This window comes from Penicillium psychrofluorescens (assembly GCF_964197705.1).
Source record: "Penicillium psychrofluorescens genome assembly, chromosome: 2".
NCBI lineage: Eukaryota > Fungi > Ascomycota > Eurotiomycetes > Eurotiales > Aspergillaceae > Penicillium > Penicillium psychrofluorescens.
Genome location: NC_133440.1, coordinates 4,577,804 through 4,590,427, shown reverse-complemented (window position 1 = coordinate 4,590,427; position 12,624 = coordinate 4,577,804). Strand labels below are relative to the sequence as shown.

The 12,624-nt window shown below is 52.3% G+C and overlaps 5 protein-coding genes across 5 annotated transcripts; 2 read left to right on the top strand and 3 right to left on the bottom strand.

Moving 5' to 3' along the window:
- Positions 1-12: 12 nt before the first annotated feature.
- On the top strand, positions 13-1,251 carry PFLUO_LOCUS3890 (catalase A; the record flags this gene model as incomplete). The annotated part of the gene is made up of 1 exon (XM_073781184.1): positions 13-1,251. One exon carries the CDS (start codon positions 13-15, stop codon positions 1,249-1,251), a length of 1,239 nt encoding a protein of 412 aa, XP_073637965.1.
- A 387-nt stretch (positions 1,252-1,638) lies between these two features.
- PFLUO_LOCUS3889 (uncharacterized protein) lies at positions 1,639-3,288 on the bottom strand (the record flags this gene model as incomplete). The annotated part of the gene is made up of 1 exon (XM_073781183.1): positions 1,639-3,288. The coding sequence occupies one exon, from the start codon at positions 3,286-3,288 to the stop codon at positions 1,639-1,641; it is 1,650 nt and encodes a 549-aa protein (XP_073637964.1).
- Positions 3,289-6,164: 2,876 nt separating this feature from the next.
- PFLUO_LOCUS3888 (Putative lipase atg15) lies at positions 6,165-7,851 on the bottom strand (the record flags this gene model as incomplete). Its single annotated transcript, XM_073781182.1, has 3 exons — positions 6,165-6,368; positions 6,485-7,600; positions 7,660-7,851. The coding sequence occupies 3 exons, from the start codon at positions 7,849-7,851 to the stop codon at positions 6,165-6,167; spliced, it is 1,512 nt and encodes a 503-aa protein (XP_073637963.1).
- A 378-nt stretch (positions 7,852-8,229) lies between these two features.
- On the top strand, positions 8,230-10,464 carry PFLUO_LOCUS3887 (uncharacterized protein; the record flags this gene model as incomplete). The annotated part of the gene is made up of 2 exons (XM_073781181.1): positions 8,230-8,546; positions 8,601-10,464. 2 exons carry the CDS (start codon positions 8,230-8,232, stop codon positions 10,462-10,464), a joined length of 2,181 nt encoding a protein of 726 aa, XP_073637962.1.
- A 300-nt stretch (positions 10,465-10,764) lies between these two features.
- PFLUO_LOCUS3886 (uncharacterized protein) lies at positions 10,765-12,369 on the bottom strand (the record flags this gene model as incomplete). Its single annotated transcript, XM_073781180.1, has 1 exon — positions 10,765-12,369. The coding sequence occupies one exon, from the start codon at positions 12,367-12,369 to the stop codon at positions 10,765-10,767; it is 1,605 nt and encodes a 534-aa protein (XP_073637961.1).
- Positions 12,370-12,624: the final 255 nt, after the last annotated feature.

Here is a 12,624-nt window from a genome sequence, read left to right as displayed (position 1 = left end):
ACCACCATCGACATGCTCAAGGACGTTGGCAAGAAGACCAAGATGCTCACCCGCTTCTCCACCGTCGGTGGTGAGAAGGGATCGGCCGACAGCGCGCGCGACCCGCGCGGATTCGCCATCAAGTTCTATACGGAGGAGGGCAACTGGGACTGGGTGTTCAACAACACCCCCGTTTTCTTCCTGCGTGACCCGTCCAAGTTCCCCATGTTCATTCACACCCAGAAGCGCAACCCGCAGACCAACCTCAAGGATGCTACCATGTTCTGGGACTACCTGTCCACCCACCACGAGTCCGTCCACCAGGTGATGCACCTGTTCAGTGACCGGGGCACCCCATACTCGTACCGCCACATGAACGCCTACTCCGGCCACACGTACAAGTGGATCAAGCCCGACGGCACCTTCAACTACGTGCAGATCCACTGCAAGACCGACCAGGGCAACAAGACCTTCACCAACGACGAGGCCGGGAAGCTCTCCGCCGAGAACCCCGACTGGCACACACAGGACCTCTTCAACGCCATCGAGCGTGGCGAGAACCCCTCGTGGACCTGCTACGTGCAGGTTCTGAGCCCCGAGAAGGCGCAGAAGTTCCGCTGGAACGTCTTCGACTTGACAAAGGTGTGGCCGCAGTCCGAGGTGCCTCTCCGCCGCTTCGGCCGCTTCACCCTGAACAAGAACCCGCAGAACTATTTCGCCGAGATCGAACAGGCGGCTTTCTCGCCCTCGCACATGGTCCCCGGCGCCGAGCCCTCCGCCGACCCTGTTCTCCAGTCCCGTCTCTTCTCCTACCCAGACACCCACCGCCACCGTCTGGGTGGCAACTACGAGCAGATCCCCGTCAACTGCCCGCTGAAGGGCTTCTCGCCGTTCCATCGCGACGGCCACATGAACGTCCACGGCAACTACGGCGCAAACCCCAACTACCCGTCCACCTCGCGCCCGCTCGCCTACAAGCCCGTCAAGGCGAATCAGGAGCACGAGAAGTGGACTGGTGCTGTCGTGGCCGAGCAGTTCCCTGTTACAAGCGAGGACTACGTCCAGGCCAACGGCCTCTGGCAGGTCCTTGGCCGCACGCCGGGTCAGCAGGAAAACTTCATCGGCAACATTTCGGGACACCTGTGCGGTGCGCAGGAGCGTGTTCGCAAGGCTACATATGAGATGTTCCGTCGTGTTAACAGCGACCTCGGCGCTCGTATTCAGGCTGCTACTGAGGCTAATGTCAAGGGTGCGCCGGCTTCCCGTCTGTAGATAATTCGTTTCTGTTTGCTTCTCGGAGCTATTAATTAAAATGTATATTCTTTAGCACATCTCAATATAGCCTTAGTGTCGAAGCTTCCCGCCAAGACTGATTTCTTTCTATCTCGCTGGCAACAAATAACCATGTTCTCCGAACTCTCGCAGCCTTCCCTAGAGATCCGGGATCCTACCACCCAGTAGTCACATATTGATTGAGTCCTTGAAATTAGAAACAAAAGGCATGGGACGAGGCCACTGGTTACGTGGTAGGAGTAGGCTTGGGATGCTTCAGAGCACGGTTTTCGTGCGAGTGACTAGCTCTGTTCATAATTCGGAGGTCCCTGCCGGCAGCTCTGGGCCTTGTTCCTCAGTCCCTGATTCGTACTGTGTTTCAGTTGACTAAATAGCGGAAGATCGGTTCTCTTCCTGCCACTCGGCTAAAATAGAGGCTGACTTCATGGTGTCCGGGTGATCGGGTCCTAACCTCTGGCTGCGCAGTCGGACGCATTCCGTCATTAAAAGCAAAGCATCTTGACCTTTGCCCATGGAATCCCAGGTACAAGCAAGGTTGTTCATGCTGATCAGAGTAGATGGATGCTCTGGACCTAGAACCCGTTGACGACTGTCCATCACCTCCACCTCTAGCTGTTCGGCTTCCTTCCATCGTTCCTGATTCCAGTATGTTGCTGCTAAGTTGGCGATACTGTTCAGAGTATGGGGATGCTCTGATCCTAGAACCCGTCGACGACTTTCCATCACCTCCAGCTCTAGCTGCTCGGCTTCCTTCCATAGTTCCTGATTCCAGTATGTGGCTGCTAGGCTGGCTATGGTGTCCAGAGTAATGGGATGCTCTACCCCATTAACCCGCTTGCTGATCTCCATCATCTGCACCCCTAGCTCTTCGGCTTCATTCCATCGTCGCTGCGTCCTGTATATTCCTGCTAGGTTTATCATGCTATTCAGAGTTTTGGGGTGCTCTGGTCCTAGAGCTCGCTTCCTAGTCTCCATCACCTGCTTGTGAAGCTCTTCAGCTTTCCTCCATTGGCCACTCAGCTCATATGACAGCCCAGTCATTTCAATACTATCCAAAGTCTGCTGGTTGTCTGGACCGAGGATTCTCTTCCTTGCCTTCATAGCCATGATAGCCATCCTCCCAGTCTCGATGATATTTTCCATTACAAATGCATACCACGATGCTTTGTTCAAGAGGTCCGCCCATATTTGCAATGAGCCTTCATTCTCAGGCCGCTGTGTGACAGCTGATTGGACATGCGAGAAAAGCAGGTTGCATACTTCCCAATTGTTGTAGATATCTGTCGGGAATTTGCTGCAAAGTATCTCAATGAATTGCTGCTTCCATTGCTCAAGCTGCCCGCGCGCCGTGAGCCATTTCAACATCGCTAGTTGCACTAGTCGATGCATTTCGAAGGTCGTTTTATCCGAACTAATGGATATCAACGAATAGTTTCGCAAAGTCAATATGTCATCCTCAAACTCGTCGTCCATGCTCGATTCCGTAGCGCTGCTCTGGTCATCGTCATCATAAGACAAGGCATCGTAGGACGGGACATCATTAGAGGGATAATCATAAGATAAGTCATCCTGATCGTCTGCCGTTGGGCTTGTGTCGCCCTCTCCACGCTCTTTCCGGGATCGGAGCAGATATTCAGGAATGCCTTGTCGGTCGAAGAAACTCATAAGCGATATGAGGTTAGCTGCTGACGGCCTTGTTTGCCGTATATGATCGAACGACATTTGCCAAGTGATAAGGATAGAATTTTTCGCTTCCCAATCTCGGCGAAGTCGTCCCCCTTCATGATCCAGAAGACTTATTTTCTTGCGGTTGCTTTTCTGGAACTCTTTGAGATACTGTGGCACGGACAGGCGGGGCGCTCTTTCCTTGATATAGGCCGCGGCTTGCGAAATTGCAAGCGGCATAAACTCTAGTGCTGTTGTGAGCTGAATGATGTCTTCCTTAGTTGCTCGGTCTCCTTTTGCGTGTTGTCCTAGCTTTTTCTCAAAGAGCAGCGTTGCATCTGTCACATCCATCGGATCAATTGCGATCATATCGCTCTCTTCCACTATAGCTGATACCGCATCTCTACTTCGGGTTGTGATAATTATCGAGCCATTCGGGCTTAGCGGGAGGTAGGCTAAGTGCGGCTGCTCCAGCACCGCGGTATTCAGGCCGCTCAATAGGCCGTCCTGGCTTGAGGGCGGAACTTCGTGTAGGAATTGACTGTCATCCAGATTGTCAAGAATTAGAACCCATTTCCCTTGCCTTTCGTCAATGAGCCAGTCATGTATGAGTTTGAATACATTGGCTTTAGGATCTTTCCGGCCGGGGATCTTGACCCGTTCGGCGATATCTCGACAACTCTGTTCGAAGCGGGCTGCGTTGCTGGCGTGGATCCAGAAAACCCACGTCTCGGGAGACTGATCTCTCACTCGATAAGCGTATTCGATGGCAAGCTGCGATTTTCTACTAATGTATTAGTGGTGGATAATACAGTGATCGTTCTGAACTGACCCGACTCCACCCAGGCCGACAAGCGCTATTCTAGACTCAGGTAGAGCGCCTTTTTCACCAATCTGACGTAAAAGTGAGCCACGATTGACAAATTCTAGATCGCGACGAAATGGGACAGCTGATAGAGGACTCGGTGGAGTTTCTGGTTGTTCTAGACGGAAAGCAACTCTGTTGGTCAATTGATCTCATCCAATTTCGATTCCTCAAAACATACCTGCAAGATAGATCGGACCATTATTTACGCCAATCTGAAACCCTCTGTCTTGGTTACCAAATGTGATCGATCTCATGATCGTATTACACAGTTCGTGTGCTGAAGTTGTGAAACACGGAAACCTAGCGCGGGGCACACGGGCCGACCCTAGTACACCCTATTCCAATCATATGACTCGGCTGCCTTATGAAATGCCCATCCCGCCGAAGATAAGTAGTTTCCCCTCGTTAACGACCCGATTACCTACCATCGTCATGGCCGAGCCACTTAGCACCGCCGCCAGTGTGATTGGCGTTATTGCTCCAGCTTTGCATGGCATACGGCTTCTTTTAGATGACATACAAAAGATGAAAGACGCCCCTGAGACCATCCAAGCCTTACAGGATCACTTGTATCGAGTCAGCCTCGCAATTTCCTCTCTTCAGGGCGTTGAACCCGAAGAGTGGGAGTCTTTGGGTTCTAGCGTCGCAGATCTGGCCAAATCAACTATTCAGTTTTGTGCAACTACATGCGAGCGGTTCAGAGCCGATCTCAAATGTTGGACGAGACACTCTCACAGTGGATCGTTTTCGAAGCGGGATCGAGCCACAGTGGGCTTCACCAAACGAGGCGAAATAATGTCGATTGAAAGACAACTTCAAAACTGCCAGGTCACCATTAATCTAGTGGCAAGTATAGCCACATTGTGAGTTACGCTACCATGCCAGGTTCTAGGTCCTATGGAATGTTAACGGTGCATGCCCTACTAAAACAGACATTGCTCGTTTCGTCAAAACCACAACACCGAAGAAACCAAAGAAGCGGTAACAGACGCGATATCTACCAAGCAGGGTGAAATCTCGAGTGCCGCCAACACTACGGATACCCAGCTAGTCGAAGTCACAGACATACTAGAGAAACTTATTGTCTCTAGTGACACTCAAGACACTGCGGAGGAAACGGTGCAGATGTCTAGGCAACTTGGTGAAGAGAAAAAGGCACTACAGTGTTCTCGCGATCTTCTAGCCAAGCTTTTAGAAAGGGTTGACGAGGACGCTATACGGAAAGCAACAGTCCAAGACCAAGATCACTCCGTACGCGTGACGTTTGGAAGCCAAAACAGTGGCTTTCAGATTGGTAACAATCAAGGGTCTATTAGCGGGATCACGTTCGGGGCTAAATGAAAGTGTTGAAAGTGTTTATTATAATTCCGAACGCAATTTAATTGAGAGCCATGAACAAGTGTCTGTGAAGAGATTGCCTGTTAATTTGAGCTTCCCTGGGACTAGTCTCTAAAGGGTGAGTGAGACTGGGCTTTTGAAGAGAGCGGATTGATTGTATTATGGCATTTTGCGCGACTTCTGGAGTCATGAGCGATAGTTAGTAGGCATCATACTCAATGTACTTGCTGGGATGGTCAGACATATAGTGGCGTTTACCGAATTTAGTACGGCCGAAGTTGAGGCAAGGCTCATACCAAAGTATGATCGTGATATTAGAGGTATACACAATACGAATTACTATTGAACTACTACCGAGGAGGGAAATAGAAACTGACAATCCTTAATGATACAATGATAGGGATATCCCTGAAATTCAAACGCAATGTCTAAGTGGTATTCTTGTGTAGTTTGAAAAACAAGACATAGCAGGACTGCCTTTCTTTCATAGGAAAACTTTAAGTCTCCACTTAAGAAGAGCATTCCAGGGAATGCTTCTTTCCAAGGATATAGCAAAGTCGAGACAATGTTAAACAAAGAAAGAAATCTCCAATTCTTCAACGCCAATCGGTCATGCCCACCCGGGCAATGACAAAATGAAATGAAATGCTCGCTTATGTGTTAGTCGTGTCTCTCGTGGAACAAATTGCAAATCCAAATTAGAAAGGTGATCGCAAGCTATAGGAAAATGGATGATGATCGAGGTCAAGAGTCAAGACAGATCAGTCCAAAAAACGCGCTGTGTGTACATGTATGGTGATGAGGTTCCCTGGTGGAAGTGCTGGTTGGTACAGCGGTGGGCGCAGATGTGATGGGAGGCGTGCTGGTAGGTTCATCCAGACATCTCCAGAAAAGCCCCGGGGTCTTGCAGGTTGAAGACGTGGGCGTCGAGGCTGTAATGCCAGTTGTAGTTGGGCTGGTGGGATCACGGCAGCCAAACCATCCTCGATCGTGGCATGTGGTTGATGATGTGGGCGTGGGCTCAGTTGTTGTGGCAGTGGGTGCTGGTGTTGCACCTGTTGTTGTGGTTGGGTCTTTGCAGCCAAACCAGCCCGGTGTCTTGCAGGTGGAGGTCGTCGTAGTGGTCTCCGACACCGTGGTAGTGGTCGTCGTCGTAGTTGGATCGAGACAGCCCCACCAGCCAGGTGTTTTGCATGTTGAGGTCCTGCTCGGAGAGGTCGTTGTACTCGTAGTCGTTGTAGTGGTCGTAGTGGTCTCAGACCCGTTGCTGCGAAAGAACTTCCACAGCTCGCAATCGAAGCATTCTTCTTCCGCAACACATGATGGGACCTGATCGTATACCTCGATGACGTCGGCGATGACAGCCTTGATCTTGTGGGTTCCAATCGCCACCCGCCAGCCTTTGTCTCCGACGGTGTCATAAACGCACATCTGGCCGGTGTGGCATGCCGACTCCATCGCGTAGCCACCCCATGTGCAGATCGAGTCGATTCCGTTGCAGGTGCCCATATATACAGGATCTGCCGTGTGTCCAAAATGATACGCCCCAGTGTACTCCCTCTTCTGGGGAAGACGTGAGTCATGACCTGGAGGGCTTGGAAGACCCAGTCGAGCCGCTGGTAATGCTTCGGGGACCGCTTCGAAAGTAATGACGGGTAGCCCAAAGGTCAGTCCTAGCAAGCTCGTCATTGCACCGCCCAGAGAATGACCGGTGAGCCAGACGTTCGCATCAGGGTATATCTCTGTAACATTGGAGAATAAATCAATCGCGGCTCGGTAGTATCGGTTCTCGTCGTTTATGGCTTCGACGATGCAGGTCAAATTTGCGGAATAAGTGGCGTTTTGGCAATCGCAGACCTGTCTCCATAGGTATGACCCTCCTTGGCCGCAGCAGCAACCGAAAAATAAGTTGTCGTTAACTTTATCATTGGTCGTGGTGCCGGCACCATCGAACAGGGCGGGTGATGTGCCTTTCAAAGAGATGACGATGGTGCTGTTCGACTTGTCCGCATATATATGGCCTCGAAGCCCGTCACCTTGCCATCCAAAACTGGACGAGTAGTTGAGGTTGCCGTTGATGGGGAACCAGTCCTCCGTGCCGGGCTCTTCGATATAGTCATTCTGGGTCATCTTTGCAAACGTCAAAACGCTCTCTTTATCTGAGATGTTTGGACCCGGCAGTGTGTCCATTACCCATTCAGATGGAGAGAGAACCGCTGCCGAGCCGGAAGACCGCGCAGCAGCCAGATGGCCGTCGATCACCGACAGACGCCGGTCGGCCAAGCGCTGAATCGTGATCGGGTTGGATGAAGCGACCAGATATGGATGAGGTACTACTGGTTCCTTCTCTTTGCCATCTTCGGATAATGTCCACAGACGGGTGTCCGGCATGACGTCTAGACGCGCGTGAAGGTCGGGGTGTTCATAGGTGCCTCGGTGGAAGATATGGCGTAGGGACTGGGGGAAATAGTCAGCGTAAGCTCACCACAACGATCAACCTGCCATGTTCAGCTTACAAACTCATGTGTTTCGGATAAGGGCTCCGCGGTATCCAGGGGGACCCTTGGCGGGATTATGGGCACCTGTGCCGGAGAGTTGTCGAAGTAGGGCGGGCTGGAAGCGGAGACGGCGCCTGACAGCAACGCCGACAGCAAGATGCTGGACAGGTTGGGCCTGTGCCCGAAGTGTTTCTGGCGTGGACGGGGCATGATGGATGGAAGCGTGATGAGTAGGGAGGATGTGAGAGAGAGAGAGAGAGAGAGGTGAGTCGCAACAGGGAAGTCTTATCTTATCACGGTGACGCAGTGCGGAGATCCCATCACGTGATGAGAGTCCCGTGACGGGTAAGTGAATTAGTACGAAGTGGCCCCTTGACTTGGACAAGCATCATAAGTGATTTGGTTTCAGGTCGATGGCCCTGAGAATCGTTGCTGCGTGTGAGCAGCACTGATCTTCCCCCCTGGCGGTATTCCTCTCCCAACCATCGCAACGGCTCAAGGGCAGCAAGCAATCCGGGGAGCTCGGACGGCGATCTGCATCAGCCTATCAGCTGGACACGGGGTCGAGGAGTCACTCGCCTCTTCACAATGCCCGCAGACCCCGACGATGCTTCCTCTTCACACTCGGTGCGCTTCTTCACAAGAATGACGGGTACAGACGGGAGCCCCCAGGCGCCAGCGCGGGCGAAGACAGCTACCGAGCAGGCAGAGTCAACGGCGGCTTCACTGTCGTTACCGGGCGAGCAGGAGGAAAAAGTGACCAGCCCGGATGTGTTTGAAAGAAGGAGCTCTGCGGATTCCAGCGTTGCGACCGAAGGACAGGCAGACGAAGGCTTTGTGCTGTCTCGAAGCGTGCAGAATCCATCAGAGGAACTCCCAATCGAACTCATAAGCTTAACGGACCGGTGCGCCCTCTGATATCCCAACTCTTAGTCCCACGTCTAATTTCTGGTGGTTAGGTTTGTCGCCTCCTTGAGCGCCCGAGTACACAACACACCTCCCAGTATCGACAGGATTTCCGAACTATTCCAAGTATTCTATAGCCGCGCCGAATCTCATATCGCAACTCATATATCTGCCCTTGCGTCTCGCATAAATCGCGAACCATCACCCACCATCCCGACAAAATCTCGGCCGACGGGACTATCGAAACTGAGCAACAAGCGCTCCCAGGATGATGTTGGGCAGGCACCTACGGGACGTCAAATGCTGACGGCGTCGGAAGTTGCCGAGAGACGCAAGGCTCGCAAAGCGCTTGAACACAAACGAATGGCCCTGGAAGAGGCTGCAGAACGACGGGTCTGTGAGCTTGTTTACGATAAAATCTGGAGACACAAAAGCACGCTCGATGACGTGCGGGATGAGAAGCTGCGTTCCAAAACTGCAGCTTTGCTCCTGGTTGGCATTGACTTGAAAGATCTTGGCATCGATATCGATCTTTCCTCTATCGATAATGAAAAGCAAGATGAGGCAAATGAGTGTTTCGCGCAGGCTCGCGATTGTCTCGCGAAGATGAACGATGAAAAATACCCCCTGGGGAAGCTTCAGCAGCTGTCTGCTGCACACAAAGCGATTGTCGACGCTCTGACCAAGCTACTGCCATCATCGTCTTCTGCAGACGAGATCCTGCCTACTCTGATCTATTGTCTTGTCACTTGCCCGCCTGAAGGAATCAATATCATCAGCAATCAGCTCTTTATCCAGCGGTTCAGATCAGCAAACAAGCTCGATGGAGAGACTGCTTACTGCTTGACTAACCTCGAAGCCGCAATCAGCTTTCTGGAAAATATTGAACTGTCCACGTTACGCGCCGATGAGCAGGATGGCATCGCCAAGGCTTTAGGCGAGATGACGCCGCCATCATCAGAACGAGTCGATCCTTTCCGGCCTCCTAAAGAAACTGCAATTTCGTCCGTGACATCCGTCTCTGCTTCACCCGAGCTCTTGAAACCGGAGACCAAGGAATCTGCCGCGTCCACATTACCCAAACCACGACCTGCCACCACACCGCAGCAACGACGTCTCAGTAATCTATTCCAACCACCTGCAAAGGTCCTCGAGGCGGCCAACGACGCCGTTCGCAACACCGCCGACCAAGGCATGAAGAATATCGGCCAAACGCTAGATAGCAGCTTCAACTTTCTCTTTGGCCGTCTGAAGGAGATGCAGATCAACCAAGGGTCTTATATGCAAGGCGGAAGACCAGTTCTACCAAAAACACTCGCCGAAGCCCGCCACCTTATCGCAGAAAGTGGCAAGCAAAACCCAACACACGATGATCTGGTGACGGTCAACCCCGCACCACTGGACGATGGTGAGCAGACACGAAGCAGCTCCAGAGCAACCGCGCACTCGGGCGACGGGCAAACAGCTCGCGATCCAAGTGCAGACAGCAACCGCACCCAGTCGAGCAGCAAACGATCAATAGCGACATCTAGTTTGCATCGAGAAGATCAGAACTCAATAAGTCCAGCCCCCACCCCGCTGGAATCAATGCGCCATTTCGGCAACACCCTCAACCCGCTCAATCACATTCCCGGAATGATCAAGAACTTCGGCCGCAATACGCCCGACACTCCTGCCGGTCGCTCGCTGTCTCCCGCGGCGATGGACCGGCTGAAGATTTCGCCTGGGTCCCCAGATGGGGCCGGTGGCACGGTGACGCCACTCTCTACGTCCTCGGGTAAGATTGACCCGCCGATCCAGCGGTTCCTTGAGATACGGGATGCTAGTGAGCTTCGCCTTGGGGAGGTCGCCACTTTGCTGGATGATTATAAGAGACTCGCCGCTGCGCTCTACAAGCCGAACAATCCGTCTCGATGAAGTAAAGAGCAGCAGTGATCATATCTTGCTCTGAGTCTTCTACATCATTTGTGTTTCATTCTCCTAAGAAGAGAAATCCTTGCATTATGGAGAAATGGTTGACGGCATTTTGAGGTGTTGATTATCCTATCTGAATAGATGAACGTTCAAAGCTTTTAGAAACAATAGCAAATGGGGAATAACCCTTGTGGTAGTGATACAAATCCTCGCAGAAAAAAACGCCTTTCAATCCCAGAGCATCCCGAAACCATTCACACCTAAAGATACAAAAAAGCCATTTTCTCCTTCGAAACTATTCACTCACTGTGTTTTGTCACATTGTAGGTCTGATGGAACTTGTGGCCTCTCCCAGGCAATTGTGTCAGAAGCATTCCGTCCTCGCAGAACCTCCGCACCACCAGTGCGCATCTCCTGCAACTTAGTCGACAACTCCTGATTCTGTTCCTCGACCTGATCGTGTCGACGTTTAACCTCAGTCTCAAACGCAGCAGCCGTGCGGCGACGAGCACGTCTCGAATTCTTCATCTCAGAGAGCAGGTGGCTGAAGCGATCGAGCAACTGGTCTCCACATTCTTCCCATTCGTCGACGGTCATGCGAGATAGGAAGGTTTGTCGCTCTTGGTCTGTCTGTTTCGAAAGCTGAGACACAGCATCTTTCGGGGACTCGCTGTCTGGGGGGACGTCCTGGGGTTGTTGTTGTGGCTGGGGGGGAGAGGGCTGAACTGGTGATGGTAGGGGAATCGGAGACGGCGCTCTATCGAATGGCTCGGCCTGGAGGTCTGAAAAGGATTTCTGGTAGAGCACGTCCGCGGGATAGTCTGCTTCGAAGGGTCGCTTTTTCGAGTGGATAATTGTGTCTCGACGACGTCGTGTGGAACCGGCGAAGAATGGATCTTGGATGGTGTCGTCGTTGTCGGCATCAAGGTCGGTCAAATTTGTGATATCGAATGCATTGACGGAATGCACACTGTCTTGTCTGTCGTCAAGTGCCAGTCTTTGGTCTAGACCGTCGTCGCTGATGTTGTCTTCGTGCTCGAGTGGGTGGAGAGCGGCCATATGAAGTGTTCGGTCCAGCTGTAGCGAAGGCTGGAAGCCCTGACGGGTTGGCGAAATGTCCAGCTGTTCAAGTAGTGAAGGCTTTGGTGGACTGAAGCGGGACCGCGCTCGCGGAGTTCCAGACGTGCTGTGCGGGAGAATGGGCTTTCTGGTCCCCGGAGGCGGCAGCATCTGGCCCAGCTTGCCGGGCTGATGCTGGGGAGCTGTGTTGACAGGAATCGGATCCAGTGGCTTCAAAGGTGCTCTCTTGCTCGCAGACCAGAAGTTCTCCAGGCGTCGGCTAAGCGGCTCTTCCGTTGCACGAGGTTTGTGGGTGTAGTACCCCGCGCGGATCTCGTCGACATTCTCGTCGCCCCCAACAGAAGAAGTCAAAGGGCTTCCGTTGTCGTCATCATCTGCATCCTCAGAGTCAAACCCTGCCTCCTTCATGGCCTTGTTGCCGAGACCATCATACCAAGCAGACCCGTGCGAGAGCTGGGTATGTCGCGGCTGATATGCGGACTCTGGTTTATGGGTAGCGAATGCAGTATTTGCATTCGATGCTTTGTGAGACTGATTATCATCAGCTCCGTAGATACTTGTTCCTGTAACGGTAGAATCGTCAACTGCTTCGACATCTGTGTCGAAGGCATCCCGGTGCTGGAATGAAGGGCCCGTAAATAGTTGGGACCAGTCCCCGAATCCAGCACTCTCGTTGCCATTTGAAGGGGGTGGCGCAAATAGATCAGTCGCTGGCACCTCGACCTTTGCTTGTTCCGCACGCAATTGTCGCGTCTGGAGGGAAGCTGTCCTGCGTACTGCTGCAGAGTGCCCGGCTTCCTTGGAGTGAATGTAGTCGCCCACGCCCATGGTGGAAAGCTGGCTGATAAGAAAAGAAAAGTCCAATAGTGTTTTCAGGGAGGTCAGGAGGGATTGGGGAAGTCAAACCCCCATTTCAAGATGGAGGAGGTGGGCAGAGAAGAAGCGTGTCACTCAGCTGGAGGTCAAACGCGAACAAAGCCGCGTGGTCACGTGCACCTTTAGCTATGAAATTATGCCGGATCGGACATTATCCTATCATTCATTATAGCATTTCATTAAATCGTAGAGTATGATACATGGCAT